Here is a 20,951-nt window from a genome sequence, read left to right as displayed (position 1 = left end):
TGGCTGAACCTAAGAAGTTCCTCTCTTCCACCTTCGGACCCTTGCTTATCTCTCTGTAAGACCACAGGTCACTTTCTCCTCAACCCTTACTATTGGACAATTTCTAAAAATCCTGTACCCTATAAAAACCCCCACTTTTGCCCAGTTTGGCAGAAGATGCTGTCCCTGAGAACCTTTGCAGAAGACTCCAATAAAGACACCTCTGTGGAACCTCATACAGCCTTCTCCTCTCTCTCCCTGCATCTGCCAAAGGCACTAGGCAAGCCAAAGAGCTGAAATCACAAATGAGCTGATAATCACAAAGAGCTGATAATCACAAAGAGCTGAACTGCTTGCTAAGGTTGCCTGCGGCTGGGAGCTGCCTGGGAGCCCAGACAGGCTGTGCTGAACAGGACTGAGCTGTCCAGACCTGCAGCAGCCAGCTGGGGACACCCCAAAACCCAGCCGAGGGATGGATTATAGTCCCTGTCTGTCCCTGTCTGTCCCTGTGTCTGTCCCTGTGTCTGTCCCTGGTGCAGAGGTCAGAGCAGGCCCAGGCTCTGCTCCAGGCCCAGCAATGGCCCCAGAGCCACGGGCAGGGCCTGAGCCCAGCAATTCCCCTCACAGGAGGCACAACTTCTGCCCTGGGCAGAAGAATTGTGAACAAGACTGGAGGAAAAGGCCTGAAGCTGAGCCAGGGGAGGTCCAGGCTGGAGATCAGGGAAAGGGCCTTGCCCCAGAGGGTTCAAGGGCACTGAGGAGGCTCCCCAGGTCAGTGGTCATGGCCCCAAGCCTGCCAAGAAGCTCAAGAAACATTTGGACAATGCATGGTGTGACTCTTGGGCTGTCCTGTGCAGGGCCAGGGGTTGGACTGGATGATCCTTGTGGGTCCCTTCCCTTGTGATTCTATGATTCTAAACCACCAGTAAGAATAATTTTCAGAATATTTCCTCCTTAGAACATTCTGGGATTATCATTTATTGCATTCGAGCACAGTAGGGTTTGAAGAATCGTGCCAAATACAAAATACTGACATTTGTACTTTCTCAGTAATGGTTATTATGAATGGATTGTGTCTAGCTGATATCAATCCCTGCCACACCACCATCTCAGCTGAAGGAGTAGATCAGATATTATTCTCAAGTCTTGTTTCAGCAGTGCTCAGGGACAGAGGAGCTGCAGCCCTTGATCTGAAATTATCTCTGTGGCACAGAGTTTTCTGACCACAGCTGGCCAAACCTGGACACAGAGTTCATTGCAATCTGAGAGCCACATAACACCTCTGAATAAAGGGATAATTTAACAGGACACAATAAATATTAATGTTGAGGAAGGAGAACATGCTAAAATATCTGTGTTTTTTATAGTATTAATCTGTTCAAGGAAGGGAGAAAATAAAACAGCAGCTTCTGAATCCCATCCCTTATGAGACTTTCAAAAAACCATGAAGACATGAAGGCATTTGAAAGACTAAATCATCACAATTTTCTTCTTGAACTGATTATTTTTCAGGAAAGCCTCAAAAGTCTGTATCCACTATGAAAACTTTCCCAGAAAGAAAACTCTTGAAAATAAGCCTCACCCATTCTCCCTTTTGAATGTTGCCATTTGGGCATCAAAAAGCTGAGAGAGACAGCTATTTTGGAAAAAAATAAAAAGACAATAAATATGATACTGTTGACATAGCAGAAAATGTGTACACTTTGTGGGAGAAAAATCTGTTTTACCTTTCTGCTGGAAACATTGCTGTGCAACCAGCCTTGAAGAACAGAAAAAGGGCTGCTATATTGTTCAAAAAAAATATTTATTAAAAAATGAAAAGAAAAAGAAAGAGAGAGAGAGAGAGAGAGAGAGAGAGAGGTTCTTACTTCTCTTCTTCTCCTTAACTGAGAGCATTGCAAAGATTTGCATACAAACCCACTTGAGCATTTGTGCTGCAGCACATCTGGCAATTATCTTACAAGAGAATTGCCACGGGCTCGGCGTTACCGCAAGGAGCAGGGAGCATTTGAAGGCACAGAAGAAAAGGGATATTCCAGCCTTCTACCAGCTACCTTGAACATACTTCATGTTTAATTTCCCTCTGTTGCCAGAGGCTCTGTGTTGTTATGACAGCTGATCTGCCATGGAATAGCTGTAAAGGAAAATCAACAAAGGATCGCTCCAGCGATTCTTGGCGCAATTTATCGGCGCTCGTGTCTGGCGGCTGCTGCCGCCTGTCGGGGTAATGACACATGATGGGTGATTAAAGTGCAAGTCCCTAAATCAAAGCTGTGCCAGCAGTTTGAAGAGGCAGAGAACAGCATTTAGAGCCCTGTTCCTTTCTCGTTGTGGGAGGACCTCGTTAGGGAAAGAAACGGGCTGTTTTGTTAACAAGAGGGAGCGCCTGCATCCAGGGAGATCTCATCCAAGATTCACTCACGGTGTATTTTAGACCGTACTTTTCATGAAAAGAAACAATTAGAGTCATGGAAAGAAACAATTAGAGTTATGAAAAGAAACAACTAGAGTCATAAAATCATGGAACAGTTTGGGCTGGAATGAACCTTAAAGATCATCGAGTTCCAACCGCCCTGCTATGGGCAGGAGCACAAAATTAAAACATAAAGGGCTTTAAGTTCATCACCACTGACTTGGAATTGGACAGTTTATTCACAACCTGATGTTTAACACAGTTTTTGCCTTTGATTACCAAGAAATTGGTGGTAAAAGAGGGAGAGAGCAGCCTGTCATGTGAGCTGCCCTTACCCAAAGGTGGGTAAGGGCAGCTCACCAGCTCAGCAGAAGGACTGACTGGGGCATGAGAGTAGCTGCAATTCAAAGAAATTATTTTTTGTTTTCTTTGCCTTTGCCCCCCTCTTTAATTCTCAGGATACATGCAAGCCATCTAGCTAGAGATTTTTACCAGTTTTGGCTAAATGTGTCCATTTGACGGAAGTGTACCCTACTTGAGATAACTGCAAAATAAGGATGAAAAATCAAATTAATGAAAAAACCTTTAAAAAACAAAATATGGCAGAGTGTCAGAAGAAGAAAACAGTAAATCAGGGCACACAAAAAGAGAAGGGAGCTTTTGTCTTGTTTTCTTTTTCCACAGAAACTAGTATTTATGAATCATGGAACTGTGAGAAAAATGGAGCAAAGAAAGATTAAGAAATATCAAAATAACTGGGCTCAGGTGAATTTGACAGAGCATTATTGCTGTCCTCCTTATAAGTGTTTTTGGAGGTTTTAGAGACAGTGATTTAAGCTTTCTTTACCACATATCATGGATAATCTATCTTTGCAAATGTAGAACAGGCAATGCCACCCTTACTGACACCTTGTGGGATACATGCATTTTAATGAGAAATTGGCTTTTTATACACAAACAAAAGTAGCAGTCGGGCTGATCTCAACATTCCTGTGCTCTCAGCAAGGAATTATTTTCTCCAAGACTAAAATGAGCATTTAGAGGCACCCTGGTGATCAGAGCACAGTGAGTTCTCCATCACAGCTTGCTGGCTTTGCTGCTGGTGTCGCAGCAGAGCAAACTCATTTGCCTGGTCACATGGAAATTGTCCCTTTATCCTGCCTGGATAAAGCTTCACAGGCAGAGCTTTCCATCCATCTCAATAAACAAATGCTGCAGTGCTTCAGCCATATGGTGGAACAACTGTTATCTTGCAGAGGAGAAAAGAGCTCCACGCCATCCAGTCTCCATCCGTAAGCATCTTCTGGGTTTATTTGTGTTTGTAACCAATGTTATATTTTATTTCTTTTGCAGTAGTGTGTATGATTGAGGTCTCTTTGCTCCATGAGTTGTCTTAAGATAGTGAAGAGCAAATCTGGCCTGGAAGAGGTCATGGTCAACATGGGCAAGGAGCCCTGTAGGAGAGGCAGGGGCAGCAGAAACATGATGTGGTACAGGAACAGCCTCCACGTTTCACCAGTTTTACCAGGCTCCCTTTTCCCACCAGCCTCTTCTGCTGTTATTCCATCAGCTCTTGTCATAGGCAACAATTCTTAAAGCTGGGTTTTTTTAGAAAAAAGTCTAAGTGGTGAAACTTGGCATTGGAAGAATTAGCTGGGATTAGCATGTTCCTGCTGGAAGGAGCTGTGGATCTGAGTGACAGCTTTAGGTTTATGTATTAAACACATATAATGCCAATAGCTAAGAAGAATATTTGAGGGGAAAGTGAATGAAGCAATTCTGTTTTCTTGGCAGACAGGATTTGTTGGAAATGTTTTGATGATCAGATTAAAACTTGTGAGGCTCCACACTGTCACAAAAAGAAGTGATAGATTTAGGAAGGGGCAGGGCTAACATGGTTGCCTCCAACAGATTATTTACACAGGAACATGCATTCCTTAATGCAAGCTTGCTTTTCAGAAGGTAATATTTTCAGGATACCATTCCATCACATTATATACAGCCCCTAAAGTGACATTAGGAAGTGTGACATTTATTCAGATGAAGGCAGGCAGTCTGTTTTAAGCAGTCATCTCTTCCCCTGTGACTCCCAGGCAACCTTTAAATAATTTTAGTTCTTCCCTTCATGTTAAAGGCTCATTATCCTTTATAGAAATTCTTCAGAAGTCTTCTCATCCCAAGCACCAGGAGTCATTTCTCAAGACAGCACTAGATGCCTTGTTCCAGATCTCTCATAACTTTCTAATATTGTGTGTCTTAGTGAATATGGAATTTGGGAACTACTAATCCTTGAATCACAAGAAGAGAAAAATTCACTGGTCATGATTTTTATGTCCATTCCTTCAAAAGAAAGGGAGCAGGATAATAGCTGCTAAATGAAAATTTTCTGCCCCGTGGTTCCTGATTCAGCATTGATGCTGGCAGCTTGCTCTTTTCACATTTCTGATGGTATTTCTGAATTTCCTTTCCTTTCCTTTCCTTTCCTTTCCTTTCCTTTCCTTTCCTTTCCTTTCCTTTCCTTTCCTTTCCTTTCCTTTTTTCTTTCTTTGCACTCCCTTCTCATGCAATCTCCCTTCAACTAAGAATTTGGATCATTTCCTCTGACGCAAAGGTGTCACTCAACAAACGCTGAGGCACTAAATAAATGTATATTTGAAATTATTACAATTTCCCCCTTCAGCAGTAAGTCTTTTTAAGCAAGTCAAGGTGGTTTATAGTTTCACATAGGTTTTTACTAAGAAAAAAATCCATCCATTTTAGAGGTAACAAGTAATGGAAATACATTAAATCAATTTCCATCCTGCCCACTCCTGAACTACTGAAACAAAAAAAAAAACAAACTCCTACTCTCTTTTGACAACAAAGGTCAACATCCTTTTTGTTTAGATACAGGTGACAATGGAAATTCTGGAGGAGTAAAGCATCAGCTCATTTAAGAGATTTTTTAATAAGATCTGTGAAAGGTAAAACTTTATCCAGCAGTGTTACTAACAGAGTAGGTAAAAAGTTCATCAGACAGGGAGGAGAAGAATCTCCTGTGCATGGGTGGGTTTATTTCCAAGTTCAGTGATGCCATCAGTGGTTAGCACCTGCATGCATGAGGTATCTGTGGCACAAGGAACAAGAAGTGAAGGAATTAGGTGTAAAGTGATTGCTGCCATGTTTTTCTTTCTGAGGGCCAGTCTGATTTCATGATCAGTGACCAAATCCATCTAGGCCACTCTGCTTTTTCTATCAGATTTGAGCTACTGCTCTTGGATAAGCCATGGGAAGGCAGTTTGTCACAAGGAAGACACAAAAATATGCATCAGTGATAACCCTTGTTCATGGTTTGGAAGCTGTTTCTTACTTACCAACTCTGTCACCCAGAAGCAACTTCATGGGCCAGGTCTCACCCACTACCTCTGCCTAAAGAAGGCATTTAGGGTGACCTTGTGGAGAAGAATCAACTAATCAAGAATACCATGAGTTTCATGAGGAAGACCAATGTTTTTATCTAGAGGAGGACCAAACTTGAGGACCAAGGTTCAGGAACAGGATCCTGACTAACCACACAGAAAAAGGAAACAGTGAATGATGAGAGAGATTAAAGGCAAATCCAAGCCCTCACTTTGGAGTCAGTCCACCTGACCAGATGCAAATATTATGAGCCACAACCACACCACCAGAACAGGGAATCCAGCCATAATGCAGCTCATTTCACTTGAGTATCTTGTCCTTAAGGAGTGTTCGATGGAAGCTCGAGCTCTGCCCCTTCCACAGAGACCCCAGCATCCTCCCAGTGCTCTGCAGTGGACTGGTGTCAGTGTGGGTGTGTGAGGGGCACAGGCTGCTCCCTGCTATCTCGGAGCCAGAGGGGTTTTCATTAGATTCAAACAGCAGCTGGCTCCCCAGGGAAGCTCCTGCTCTTATTTGATAAGGGATGCTCTTTTATCACACATGAAACTGCATGCAGTGATCAGACAGGCAGCGTACACGGCTGCCAAGCAGAGGGAAGCTGGCTCTGGTGGAATATTACAGCTGTGCCTCACTCCTGCAAGTGAAGATTGGCCCGAAAATGGTCAGTTCTGCAAACCACAGCAGCTGGAACTTCTATCAGCCCACAGAAAAAATCTCCAATTAATGTATTTGCTGGAGGGGTCATCATGTTGTTTTTTAGAAGATAAAGTCACTATGGTAAATTAGAGTGGAGAGGACATCTGAGATATTGGGGCTTGCAAATGTTTGACACTCTTAAAATAACTTAGTTATTAATTCTCAACAACAAACAACACCCTTCAACCTAAACATTAATGGTCTAAAGGGAACTCTCCATTAGAGAATAAATTCCATTTTCCTTCCTTTCTGGAAAAAACAATCTTTTTACTTTCAAGGGCAAAACTTTTTCAAGGTAATTGGCATCCCAGAACTTCAAAGCATTCTGTAAATCTTCAGAAACCCTACAAACATGAAAGTACATAGTGTGGCCACCCCCTTCAATTCTGGTCTGACAGGTCATCCAGGAACATTTGGCACACTGATGTGTCAATAGTCTCTTTTTTCCTCTAGTGAGAGAAATTATCTCTACACCTTTTTTTTTTCCATTATATTTCATTTTCTCTGTTTTCTAAACAGTGTTGATGTTTCAAGGAATTATAGCTAAGATGAACTCGAAAACAGGACTGCTTTTGTCTCTTGTGCCTGGAAAGTACAGGTAGGTTGAGCTTGTGCAATTGGATGGATTTTCTGAAAATTACCTGGCTAAGTCAAAACAACTACTGTGGCTGTATCTATAAAATCTTAGAGTATGTTGTAATATCATGTGATATCTACCTATAGTAATTGTACCTACAGTTTCCATATATGATACACTGAGAATAGATAAAGTATCTTTAAAATCCACATTTCCTTCAGCTTCTGAGATTTATGACAATTGCTGTGGGTACTTCTCCTTCGTTTATTTTTTGATGTTTTTTTGTGCTCCTGAAAAACTTTCGTATTTTCCCTTCATGACTCAGGGATAGCTTTCAGACCTGGTACAAATTTGCTTTTCTTCCTCTGCCTAACAAAGGTTTTTATTAAGCGTCCTAACTTCAAGGTCCTACCACACGCAGCTGAAAGCCAAAATTAAATCAAAACCCAACAAATCCAACATATCCCCTCCCAACCCAGTTCCCTTCCCTCCAAACTAAGGATGCAGGAAAGCCTTTTTTCACTCAATGGCAATATCTTGATTACAGAGAAGTGTTTCAGTTCTTACTTTTAACAGTGAGGTACATGGACTTGCTGACGTCTGCTCCCACATCATTGCTGACCTTGCAGAGGTAGTATCCACTGTCTTCTTCCAGCACGTGTTTGATCAGCAAGGAGCCGTTTGTGAGCAGCTGGATCCGACCGTTCAGCGCGATCGGCTGGAACTGGGGAACCCCGGCACCTGCAGCGAGAAACCCGTAGAGAAAGGTTAAAGAGCATCTCATGATTTTATTTTTAACAAGGTGCAAGATACAGCTTCTTGTTCTTAGAGGCTCAGTGCAATGAAAATGGCCTTTGACATCAACAGAAGGAACAGGATTGTTCCTTATTGTCTTAGGCTGGGGCTGTGTGTTCAATTTCCATCTGTCAGAGCTGGAGCAGTTCTCTGCTGTTCATGGGGCAGTTTTTCCTTTCTCTCTCCTACAGCCAATCCTCCCTCCAGGAGATCTCTGCTGTCCATGGCCACTGAGTGTCCCTGCAGGGCTGATCCAATTCCAGCATCCCATGGGGAGATGCTCCGCCCAGGGCAGGAGCCAAGCATTCCTACCTGGATCCAATCTGAGCCTGGAACAGCACAGCAGCCTTTGCCCACTGCATTCCCAGAGGAGCAGCTTTCCCCTGCCCTGCATTCCCAGAGGGAGAGCAGGCCCATCTCCAGCAGCCCTGGAGCTGCAGAGGAAAACTGCAGCCTTGTGCAGGATCCCTGCTCCAGCAGAAGCACAGCTGGCACTGCAGGAGGGCTGAGCCCCCATGGGATGGGACTGTGCCACCACCCTGACCCTCAGGGGGACAGGGCGTGCTCTGACTCTGTCAGTGGTTTTTCTGTTTGTACTATTACATTTTGTATTTCTTGTATTTCTTTTTAATTTGTATTTCTTTTTAATTTTCCTAATAAAGAACTGTTATTCCTTCTCCTATATCTTTACCTGAGAGCCCCTTAATTTCAAAATTATAATAATTCGGAGGGAGAGACATTTTCCATTTCAGGGGAGGCTCCTGCCTTCCTTAGCAGACACCTGTCTTTTCAAACCAAGGCAGTTATCCAAACTGAATTCATTGCATGAAAAGAAGGAATGCAACAGCAGCAATAATTTGCCCATATTAAAGGAGCAAAACCAGCACCAAGCAGAAGAACCAGGAAGGGGGAGAGAGGAAATGAAGATTTTCAGCCCTTTCATGGGTGAAAAGGCACATTTGTTGTACATTTAGAGGCTGATGAATTATTGACAATTACAGCTGAACAGTCATGGCAGTATGCATCCCTAATGCAAACAGCAAATGAATTTCTTATGACTGAGAGGATGTCTGCTGTGGTAAACATGGCACACTCAGGGGACCTCTAGGCCCTTGTTTATGAAACCCTGGATAACATGGAAAGCCACATCAGTGACTGTTCCTCTTGTTTCCTGCTACAGCTGATGGACTGGTGACACAAAAGTCTCTGTTCTACCATGTTTGCAGCCAGGATTTATTGACAAAGTGCACTGTTAAAAAATCCTCCAAAAAATCCACAAAAAACCCTAAATGAAACAAATAAAACAACAAAAAGCTCAGACCACTGATCAGACATTTTTGGTAGCATTGTACAAATGGAAGGTCCATAAAAACAGGAAGCCAAAGATTTTTGTATGAAGTTTTAAGAAATAATCTACTTTTCCTTGGAAATAAGATACTGGGTGATTTAGGGAAGACGACGCATGATGTTGTTGTACTGTCACAACAATTCAGGTTCCTCCAACATTAAAGACTCCCTAAATGTACTTTAAGACAAATTTCTTGTAAAAAAAGGGGTTTACAATCTACTTTGGCAGCAGGACATGTGATTTTTCAGGGAAGTCAAAATGTGCTCTTCTTCAGTGGAATTCTCTTACACCACTTTCTGTACTCAAAGTTAATATCTGTCAGCATTAATCACTATAAACAGTTGGCTGAGTCAACCCAGAAGGAAATATGGTGAATAAATATTATGGGGAATTATTTAGTGTAACATGGTGAGCTAGAATGAATACAACATCTAGAATATTAAGAAAAACCCACCCAGACATGTATATCAAAACCACTTCTAGTCCTAGAAGAGTTTGCTTTGGGAACTTATGGCTACACTGAAGGCCTGGTAACCAATACTATGAACTTAAAAGTGTTAAAATTATAATGTTTTCAGAAAAATTCAGTTGCCATTGTTGGTTTTTTTCACTATTTTATTCACGTGCTTGTCCCACTTTCCTTTTTGTCAGTTTTTTTCTTCAACAAGAAATTTTTCCTGTCATTTAGTTGGAACGCACATTTGTGCTTTAGTAACTGTAGATGCCTGCCATTGATTGCCCACTCACTTCCTGTGTTTTTTCACATGAAAAATTGTGGGAACAATTTGTTCACAGAAAGGAAAGGGCTGATACTCTTGAGGACAACTACTGGAAAAACTGGAAAAAAAATTGTGCAGCAGTTTGCAAAGTTTTCTTAATCTGCACACATTTTTACTGCTATTGCAGCCAAAGTCCTTTCTGAGCAGGAGAGAATCCCATACATCCATGTAGATGAGTCTGATAGTGGATTTATCCAACAATTCTATGATTCTACCATTCCAAGATGGGTTATTTATCTCCTCACAGTTAATTACAACTCATCTAGCTTGGCTTGTGCTCCTTCAGCACACAAACAGAAAAACCAGAACTACCTCTTTGTGGTCTATATTCTGAATTAAAATCCCACATACCACTGAGATTATTGGAATTTGGACCTTGCAACAAACCATGATTTATTAATAAGAGCACAACAAATAGTCTTTAACATTAACTTTTCTCTCACCCTTTTTTCTTCAAATACAATTTGAATATTTACGATTAGATCCTAAGGAAACCAAAAATGACATGGAACATTACATAAAGATTTCTTCTCAGCAGCACCTAGTTTTGTGTTTTAAGGAGTTAACTCATTTAGATTGGGTACAGAGTTTGCAGAAAGTGGGTTTTTTTTGCTAAAACCTACCAGAAGACAGCTGGCCAGAAGATACAATCTATCAGGCAGTCCATTTTAACTAAGAAGCAGTCAATTTCCTATGGTTACTGAGGGTCAAGTGGGGCCACTTTCAATGCTGTGTTATATGAGGAGAAAATGTTAAAGCATTATGTAAAGCTCATACTGAATTACTGCTTATGTTAATGCTACCTGACCTTCCTTCTTTGCTGAAAAGATGTGATTGGCCATGTTATCACAAGTTTTGACGGGGAGGAAAAGAAAGCAGCCAAATGCTGCTGGTGAACCTTGTTGGTTGTTTCAATTAAAGCTGTGTCTGTTCTCTCCCAGCCATCCCTTTCATCCCTTGCCTGCTGAGCAGACACAGGCTCACAGGCACAGCCAGGACATCTCCAGGGCAGAGCAAAAGTCCATCCAGCTCAGCCTTGTGTGAGACAGTGACCAGCACTTCGTGCTGGGGTGTTGAAACCCTGGCTGCTGAGAATTTGAAACATTCTGTGCTGCCAGGCACTGACCCCCAGGAGAACACTGCATTGACCTGAGGCCCTGGAGAAGCTTCCAAAATGGAATGACAGAACTGGGATTGTGGGTGTGCAGTTTGGATAGAAGTGTGTGATATCACAGGGTGGGAAACTCAGAGTTTAAGGGTTCAGAGTACAGTAATAGATATGAAGCAAGATGGAGGATTTAGGGTGGAGGCTGCTCCTTCTTCTTCACCTTCTTCTCCATGGGTTTGGGTGGTTTTGTGTAATTGGTTAAAAAAGTCCACATTGGGGCATGGGTGGTTGGTTATTTGGTTAAAAGTAAAAATAATTTAGGTATCATTTCTTAATTTGACAGTTTATCCTTAAAAGGCCTTGTACAAAGAGAGCAACGTCTCCATTTTTAGATTGTTAAAGCACTGTACAACTCACATTTTGTAAGACTTTAACAGAGATAAGAACTAATAAACATCTGAGTCTGAACGAGAAATACCATCTCACACATTTAATCCTGACCTTGGCAAAAAAGAAGCAAAGAATCCATTACTGGGGGAGATGATTTATGAGGAATAAAACAAGACTGGTATGTCCCTCATTGGACCCTGCTGCTCCCTGGCAACTTGGGGATTAAAACAGCAACTTAGGGATGAGTGGGATGTTATTAAGGCAGAATTAGCCTGTCCCCAGTGGTCCCCAGAGGAATCCTACCTTTAGAGTACTTCCAGACGATGGTAGGAACGGGATAACCCTCGGCAGAGCAGTTGAGAATGACGGCTTTCCCATAGATCCCGTCCTGGTCGCTGGGCTGGACCACAAACCTGGGGGGCACTGTGGGAAGGGAGCAAAGGGAGGCATTAGAATTCCAGCAATTTATTGGCAATTTATTGGGTATCTCAAAATGGCAGAGCAGTCACATGCAGAATTATAACATTTCATAGTGAAAAGCAAAGATGAAAACCAGTTTTTTGCTGATGCAGTAACACACTCACCAAGGCTGGTTTCACCAGATAATTCACTTTCTGTGCACAACCTTAATGTATTTCTTGCCAGGCATGACAAAACCACTGGTCTTTACAGGATACCAAAATAAGTTTATAAGACCTCTCCATGGGAGAGGTTAAAAATGGAGTAATAGATAAATCATATTATTGTGAACAGAAAAGAAATGCTTTCTACCAGAGGTGGGTTTGTCAAATGTCTAAGAACAATAGAATTTTTCTGTTGGCTTTTTTATAACAGTAAACTAGCAAGCTTTAGAAAAAAAGAATTTAATTATTTAATATAAATAACCTTAGCAAATAATGCTTTTATTAGCAATCAAATTACTTAATATTAAAATGAGAGTCTTTGGACCATAACTTCTGATGGGACTTTGCCTTCCAACCAGCCAGAGAGAGGTTCAACACAATTTGCTTGCATTAAGTTGATAAGAAATCTTATTTCAGCGCATCAGTGTACACATACTATTAAACTTATCCCAAAGTAGCATAAAACCACTGCCATGAGTCTTGCACACGTACCTATTTATACATAAATAAAATGAGAGCTGCTTATCTCAAGGAAAAGCTCTACATGTTCCAAATACAGGTACACAATGAAGAAAACAGCTTGTGACAATGTTAGGTCCAAACATTTGACATGAAAGACTGATTCTAAATGTCCAAGTCTCAGTAAAACCTAAACATTTGATAAAATAATTAAAAAGAGGCTGAAAGTTGTGAAGACTATGGAAAACCCCATGAAAATTTTGAATATTAAAAGTGTTTAATGGTTGTGTTATGGTCAGTTAAAGTCACAGTATTTTGTTGACACAGTTGTCACAGTTTTTGTTGTTTGCTCTTTGGTTCAAAATATGGAAGTGTAAATATCCAAAAAATAAGAAGTAAATAAATTGTGGATTTATTCTACATGTTTTTCATACTGTCATTTCTCACAGGGCCACAGAGAGTGACTGAATATGGGACAGACTTTTTTCTTCACAAATGATTTCTTTTTTTGCTTGAGTTCAGTAACACACTGAGTTCTAAGGCAGCACAGGAAAAATCCTAATAGTTCCTTGCTCTCCTCACCCCACTGCAGAATTTGAAACCTTATAGATTCCCCAGGTCCAGGTAATGCTGAATTTGTCTGAAAGTGAGAGAAGACAGAACAAAGAACCCAAATATCCATCCCTGATCTTGTCCACCCCTGAGCTGCCTCTCCAGGCGTGCCAGAAATTGAGAAAGTCTGGTAAAAGGTTTTAGCACAAGAAAATGCAAGGGAGCACAGAGGGGGACCTCAACATTGTAAATATTTTCCCTGCGGCCTGAAATAGTTATTAATGCCCATGAATATGGGACTAATTATCCATTGAGACAATCTGTGCAGCAGAAACACAGCAGAAGCACCAATGCTCTAATATATGACCCTCAAGTTTTCTTCAGTGTAAACACTCTCATAATTCATGCAATTATTAGCATTAGCTCTCATTGTGCCAGAGTGTCCCAAGTTTTCCTGAAGGAGAAATAGGAGCTGGCAGTGTTGGTGAGTGTGGGACAGCTCAGAGCTGAAGGTCTGTGGAAATTCTCTCTGCAGGTTCAGAGACCCCTCCTCACAACAGCTTCAGCCTTCCTCCCTGTGCCTTCAAAATCCAGACTCCCCTTCAGCTGTCTCTTTCCACATTCACAGATAGATCTGCTTTATAAAAGGACAACAGCCCTTTAGAGGGCAAATCACCCCCTGTCTTAGGCTGGGGGTGTGTGTTCAATTTCCATCTGTCAGAGCTGGGGCAGTTCTCTGCTGTTCATGGGGCAGTTTTTTCTTTCTCTCTCCCACAGCCAATCCTGCCTCCAGGAGATCTCTGCTGTCCATGGCCACTGAGTGTCCCTGCAGGGCTGATCCAATTCCAGCATCCCATGGGGAGATGCTCCGCCCAGGGCAGGAGCCAAGCATTCCTACCTGGATCCAATCTGAGCCTGGAACAGCACAGCAGCCTTTGCCCACTGCATTCCCAGAGGAGCAGCTTTCTCCTGCCCTGCATTCCCAGAGGAAGAGCAGGCCCATCTCCAGCAGCCCTGGAGCTGCAGAGGAAAACTGCAGCCTTGTGCAGGATCCCTGCTCCAGCAGAAGCACAGCTGGCACTGCAGGAGGGCTGAGCCCCCATGGGATGGGACTGTGCCACCACCCTGACCCTCAGGGGGACAGGGCATGCTCTGACTCTGGCAGTATTGTTTTGTATTACTGCATTTTTAATTTTATTTTTATTTTCTTTCCTAATAAAGAACTGTTATTCCTTCTCCTATATCTTTACCTGAGAGCCCCTTAATTTCAAAATTATAATAATTTGGAGAGGGAGGGAGTTTACATTTTCCAGTTCAAGGGAGGCTCCTGCTTTTCTTAGCAGACATGCGTTTTTTCAAACCAAGCCATCCCCTAACTGGACATTTTCCTCACTATGGCCAAAATGCAAAGCTGTTTATTGCCTAACTACAGAAATGCTCTTTGGAACACAGCTACAAGAAACAGAAGGAACCAGCAGTGATAGAGGCAAGAGATACCTCTGCACTAGAAAATATATTTACTGCTGGCAACCACTTTGGCTTTCCAATGGCTGCCACGCTGAGAAACATTTATTGTAGGTTATGTTAATTCACAATAGGTAAACATCAAACATAAAATCCCAGCAGCAACAGCTCTGGGCAATCACCCATCCTGTTCTAATTGTCTGCTCAGAGAAAACATTTGCTTCAGTAGCTCCTTTCTCACTGTCATGTGTTCGTTTCATGCCCAAACACACAATGAGGTATTTTTCAAGGCAGGTGAAAAGCACAGTTAGTTGCACAAATAGATTTGATTTTGTACAACTCAGCATCAGCTTGTTTCACCTCGGTAGCTGTGAGTAAATTTGTGTTTGCATCTTCTGAAAAATCAACTGCAAGCTGCTTATCCATAAAGAGGGATAAAAACACAAAGAATAACATGAACCCACCATTCTTACAGGTAAAACCAATGAACCCACCATTCTTACATGAAAATTATTACAAAAGATGCAATGGAGTGACTGATAATTACTGTCCTCCTCCTCACTGAAGAGTGTGAAGAGAAGAATGTCTTTTAAAATCTGTCTTCCAATACAAAATTTCTGCAATTTGTTTTATTTCTCTTCTCTTTGATAAACATTTTTTAATACTCTTCATTTGCTTTGGATGACACTGGCAAGAAATGCTAAATTTTCAGGAAATTGTTTTACTAAATGAGCAGGCATATGCAGAAAGTTCTAGAAAAAGTTAAGCAAGACTGCTTAGTATAGAATAAATGCAATCAATCTTTAAAATACTACTTGCATTGAAGTTGTCACCTGAAACACAATTTTTCTGTAATTCCATTGGACAGATATAGGGGAAAAAAAAGGATGGATGCCAAGTGGACATATTCTTTGGGATTTTTGATGGAAAGTCTGCCACATTCTTCCACATCTTTTAAGAACACACTGAGATATCCATGGTATGCTGTGCCTTTAACACTGACAAGCACTGAACAAGGCTTTTCATCATATTTATATCACTGTATTTTTGGTAATATATAAAACCTAAGTTTTTGCTCAGATATTCTTGATATTCTCAATTCTAATTATTACTTTCAGTAGAGAAGAATACTAGAATGGTAACTGCCAAAATTAAATTTTGCTCTGTAGCTCCAGGACCAGGTATATCATCAGAAATCAGAGAGCTTCCTTCTTTGGATCCATAAACAAAATTTACCTGAAAAAACTCAGCCCATACCCAGTAATAGAAACAGTTTCTGTGTTTAGTAAAGCTTTGGCCATCCTTTAGGAGTGGTTATAAAAATGCCAGCTGCTGCTCTGGTTTTGAAGACAAACCTTTGCCACTTAGTCTTAAGACTGCCAAGAGGAATCTGAAGAGATGCTACAACAAAATAAAAATTACTCATTTAATGAACTTTTATTTTTTTCTGTATTGGTATCTAGGTAAAGCCAGAGGATTTTTCTTCTTATATAAATGATGAAAAATCAAACAGAGCAGACCTTTAATTTTTTTTTCCTCCTTGATCGTTTGCTTCTCAATTTTATTTCAATTTAAGAACTTTTTCTGTGCTATGTGCTCCATAGTTCAGAACACAGTGCTGTTAAAAACTTGTTCTAGATTTTGATACTTTGGTTTAGGTGATAAAACTATGCTCACTTTTTCATTATCTTTCAGGAGATCATTAGCCCTTAAAGAAAATACGCTTAGCAAGAATTTAACCAAGGTAATTTGTCTGATATGTTTGAGTTAATAGAAAAAAGTAAACAATTGGTTCCTCCTCTCTTTAGCTGTAAAATGTGAGACTCCTTTACTCCTTTAGAAGTGAAATTCTCTGAAATTGCTCATGAATGTGACTGAACAGTTCTACTTTTATCATCTTCCTTATCTCAGAAGCACAGTTCCTTGAGCCTGTGAAGGAGGGCATTTAAAATTGCTTTAACAGTGAGTTTCTGGTAGGCCTTCATCCAATGCAGCCCGCAGGCCTGTGATGAGAAATGAGCTGTTGAATTATTTAGGGTAAGAGCCGTAAGTTGACAGATGCCAACTCTTTAATGGCTGAACTCAAAGGAGGTAAAAGGTTAAAAAATAAAGTTTAAAAAGAGCTAAAATGCCTAAAAAAAGGTATTTTCAGTCAATATTATGGTTAGCAGTCTCAGTGAGGGCAAACAAAGGATGGAGCAATCAGAACAGGGTTCAGCACCCCCAAATCCTTCTCCCAGGGCTGCTCCATCATTTCATTCCCAGCCTGGATGGATCCTGAGGATTGCCCTGACTCAGGTGCAGCACCAGCACTTGGTGAGGTTCAACATCTTGAGATCCTTGTGGTGCCACCTCCACTCCCTGGTTTAAATCTGCTCTGTGCACATGCAAGGATCCCTCCTGACCTGCCAGGGACCAGGTGCCAAACTCACACATTCCTTCCTGGACTTCAGATCCATGCAAGCACTCCTGGCTCCCAGAGATCAGTGAATCCCTCTGGAGAGCAATTCTGAAGGCTCCTGACATGAGCTCCTCTGGTGGGCTGCTGGAGTGAGTTAAGAAATAATCTATGGCATCAGCCTGGAAAGCAGTGTTTCATTTTTACATGGAATATTTGTACTTCACGTTTGGATCCCACTGTCAAAATGATGGAGGAAATTTAATCAGCCAAAGCAACCCTTGATGTATTAATGAATGAGATCGTTAAACACTGTACTTTAGCAAAGATGAACAGTTATTAAATGTGGTCATTGGACCTAAGGGGTCGATTTAGCTGGTTTAGTGAAACCATTTGCTCTGCAGTTCCAGAAAAAAGATGTATTTCTGCAAAATGACACCGTGCCTAGTGCTGATCAAGTTTGTCTAATGAATACATTAAATAAGTGAATCTTTCAGGAGTCATCTCCAAAGCCACGGTGTAAACACCAGCAAAGAAAGTAAAGGAGTTTAGAAACCAGCTCTGACCTTAAATCTTTCCTCCCTGCTTTTCTGTCCCAAACTGCTTTTACTGCATCACCCCAGCACCACCACCAAACGTCACAAAAAAGGTGGAAACCCTCTTACATCTGGAAAATTCAGGGACTCCTCATTGTGTGTCTATCTATCTAATTATATTCAACACCCCTGGCAAGTGCAAAATGAAAACACATTTAATGCACTAAATGCATTATGGGGGGTTATTAGGTATCTGAAGACCTTATCTCAATTTTAACTTATGATGTGTTCACTAACAGCACGTATAAAATAATGAAAAATTTATGCATCCACTACTATCTTTGAATTCCCTTTTCTGGTAGTATCAGAAAAAAATTGAACTCATAACACATTTATCATTTTTTTCCTTTTGGTTACCCATTAGAATTCTTTTCACTGCTTTTTATTTCATAAGTACTTCATTTTAGGAAACTCTACAGAAATGAATAACACATGATAAAGTGTATATAGATTTTTAATCACTCTTAGATGACAGCCTTAATGAGCAAAGACTTGATTAATTCCTCGTGATGATTTAAGTAGTTGACAGAGAAGATATTTTCCTCATTTTTATCTGTGGTTCCCATGACAGGATTCTATCCTTTCCTTTTTCTTATGGGCATGGCTAGCAAACCAAAAGTGTGCCAAGAAGAAGAAGAAGAAGAAGAAGAAGAAGAAGAAGAAGAAGAAGAAGAAGAAGAAGAAGAAGAAGAAGAAGAAGAAGAAGAAGAAGAAGAAGAAGAAGAAGAAGAAGAAGAAGAAGAAGAAGAAGAAGAAGAAGAAGAAGAAGAAGAAGAAGAAGAAGAAGAAGAAGAAGAAGAAGAAGAAGAAGAAGAAGAAGAAGAAGAAGAAGAAGAAGAAGAAGAAGAAGAAGAAGAAGAAGAAGAAGAAGAAGAAGAAGAAGAAGAAGAAGAAGAAGAAGAAGAAGAAGAAGAAGAAGAAGAAGAAGAAGAAGAAGAAGAAGAAGAAGAAGAAGAAGAAGAAGAAGAAGAAGAAGAAGAAGAAGAAGAAGAAGAAGAAGAAGAAGATATTATTATTATTATTATTATTATTACTACTATTTATGAGGTTTTGAGAAGCCCTTCTAGCTGCCAAATTTTTAATGCATTTCCAGAAGATCTGCAGACCAGGATCTGGCAGAGCCTATTATTTTGAGAAGGAAAGCCCCGTTCTCACTCACTTCCTACTGAGTTTTCAAAAGATAGTCCATAAACATTGGGACTAATCAAGCCTGCTTTTCTGTGGATTTGTATCTCATGTTTGAGGAGAGATCCCATTTGGAAGAATTCTTGTGTTGGCAGAAGGTTTTGCCTGTTTAGGTTCTCTGGTATTACACCCAGTGTTCCTTATCAATCACCCCTTATTATGAAGTTTGCAGAGCTCAGCTCCACTGGAGGTATTTTCCCCTCTTCCAATTAATCTAAAATTAGCCAATAATTTGTGGAGAGAAGCACTGACAGCCCCAAGTCCAGAGCATTTGGCTCTGTCTCATTTCCAGGTTCTCACCAAAGAGCTCATGGCAGAGAGAGCTGGGATTGCCCTGAGATGATCTCACCCAGATTTTCCAAAGCTTTATTGTCTCACTTTCTCTCAGTTGCTGCCTTCCATCTCCTGTGTGATGCTGTGGAAGCTGGCCATCCTCTTCCTCTGATATTTAACACAGGGAGAATCCAGCCTTTTGGCCAGGTGTTTTAGGGCTCCTCATCACCACTTGGTCGCTTTTATAAAGCACAAAGTAATTTGAACTGTGAAGATTTGCCATGAAATGCCCACTGAATTTAAGAAACCAGTTCTTGTTTTCCTTTTGCCATTTAGCACCCCTGGCAAAATAGCAGTGCAGATCAGATATGAAAAATAATATTTGTAGGACAAATATAAGAAATCCATTTAATAGAATTAAAACTAAACAGGAATATATGATGATAAAAAATTGCAGATCTATGTGATCTGACAGAAGATATTGAGGATAAAGTATCTGAAGATGTAAAGATGATGAATTTAGGTTTGTGTATGGAATCTGTCAAAGTTTGTGTGTTCACTAATAATTCAAATGAAGCAATGTGCAGTTGGCCTGTATTTCTTCATTCACCTTGGGAATGTCTTGACTTTAGATTTTACTTCTAGTCCTACCCATGTGCTGTAAAATGAGGTGGATTCCCATTTAGTTTGGAAACACGATGGCCTGCACTGTTTTAATGTCTACTTTTGAAGTGAATACAAAGACAGTCTAAATAAGGAAAAAGGAACTGTGTGGGTAACAGTGATACTTCACCTAATTTTCCTTTCCCATTCACTGTCTGCTCTCATATCAAAATGCAGAGTGTGCACATAAATAAGATTTTACCAGAACACATCTCCCAACATTTAAAGCATACTGCTGAGAAACCCTCAGACAATGGGGATTAGAAACAAGAGGAGTTAAAGCACCACTTCACCTTTAATTTGGAGATAAACCACCTAGATTATTTATAAAAATATGTTGCAGTTATACAGCACCTATGAACAAAAAGCTGAGGAGGGATCAGAAAGCCTGGAGAATAAACAGGCAGCAGGAAAACAAGTCTGACTTGAAACGTGTCCAGGTTAGGCTGGAGGCAGAGGAGGAGCGATCACAGTGACTCTTTGGTGGCTGTTTGAGCTCTGACCTCTGTGGGATGAGGCAGCTGAAGCAGTTCAGTACGAGGGAAAGAGGTCAGGGTAGGGTTTTGGCAGAGAATTCAGGTCAGACATGATATTTCCCCTTTTCCTCTGAGTGAGAGCTTTATCTCAGATGCACATCCAAAACTGATTAAAACATTATCATTTAAAGTGACAGCAAGAGAGAGGAGAAGAATAAAGGAGGCTCTGCAGAGCATTACATGGGCAGAAAGATAAGCAAGGGGGGAACATGATGTAGCCTTCATAACCTCCCAAAAATTGCAGGATCCAGAATTGCTCTCCAAGCCCTTGGATGTAAGAGAGTGGAAAGCTCCTATCTATCATGCTCTTGGGTTTTTTACACCTCCTCAGGAGGTGTATTTAGAGCAGGAAGCATATGAGGGGGAAATGGAGGTGAAAATGGAGGTGTTGGGGTGAGGGACAGGTGAGAAAGGCTTCCCAAAACTCCTCTGCTGGACAAGAAAGGAAAACTGATTAATGCCTGAGAAGGCAGCAAGAGGCAGATGTGTCCTGGGAACAGAGGTCAGGGGAGGAATTACCCACAGACAGCAGGAGACAGGGAAAGTGCAGTTCAGGCAAAGCCAGGAGAAGTCAGGGCATGGCAGGGCTTGTCCCCATCAGTGGGGGACAGGAAGAAATCCCTACAAAGAGCAGAAATCCCTGCATTCATGAGCCTCAGTGCTGGTGAGGACAGACAGTGGTGGCAGAGAACCTGTTCTCTGTTGGTAAAACCACCCT

General features: G+C 41.2%; 1 protein-coding gene across 5 annotated transcripts in view; it reads right to left on the bottom strand.

Moving 5' to 3' along the window:
* The window catches only part of DSCAM (DS cell adhesion molecule), a 439,507-nt gene that overhangs the window by 135,754 nt on the left and 282,802 nt on the right, over window positions 1-20,951 (bottom strand). For 4 of the 5 annotated variants that reach the window (XM_039729460.1, XM_039729462.1, XM_039729461.1 and 1 more), the window contains exons 10-11: window positions 11,788-11,907; window positions 7,632-7,805 (exon numbers count right to left, since the gene is read on the bottom strand). In XM_039729460.1, coding sequence (XP_039585394.1) covers window positions 7,632-7,805; window positions 11,788-11,907 — 294 coding nt within the window. The remainder of the gene's footprint in view (window positions 1-7,631; window positions 7,806-11,787; window positions 11,908-20,951) is intronic. The other variant, XM_039729465.1, reaches the window with a different exon arrangement.

The sequence above is a fragment of the Passer montanus genome, unplaced genomic scaffold, assembly GCF_014805655.1.
Source record: "Passer montanus isolate IOZ18808 unplaced genomic scaffold, ASM1480565v1 scaffold69, whole genome shotgun sequence".
In the NCBI taxonomy this organism is placed as follows: Eukaryota; Metazoa; Chordata; class Aves; order Passeriformes; family Passeridae; genus Passer; species Passer montanus.
The sequence above is the reverse complement of the archived record's forward strand: the minus strand, read 5'-3'. Positions and strand labels throughout refer to the sequence as shown.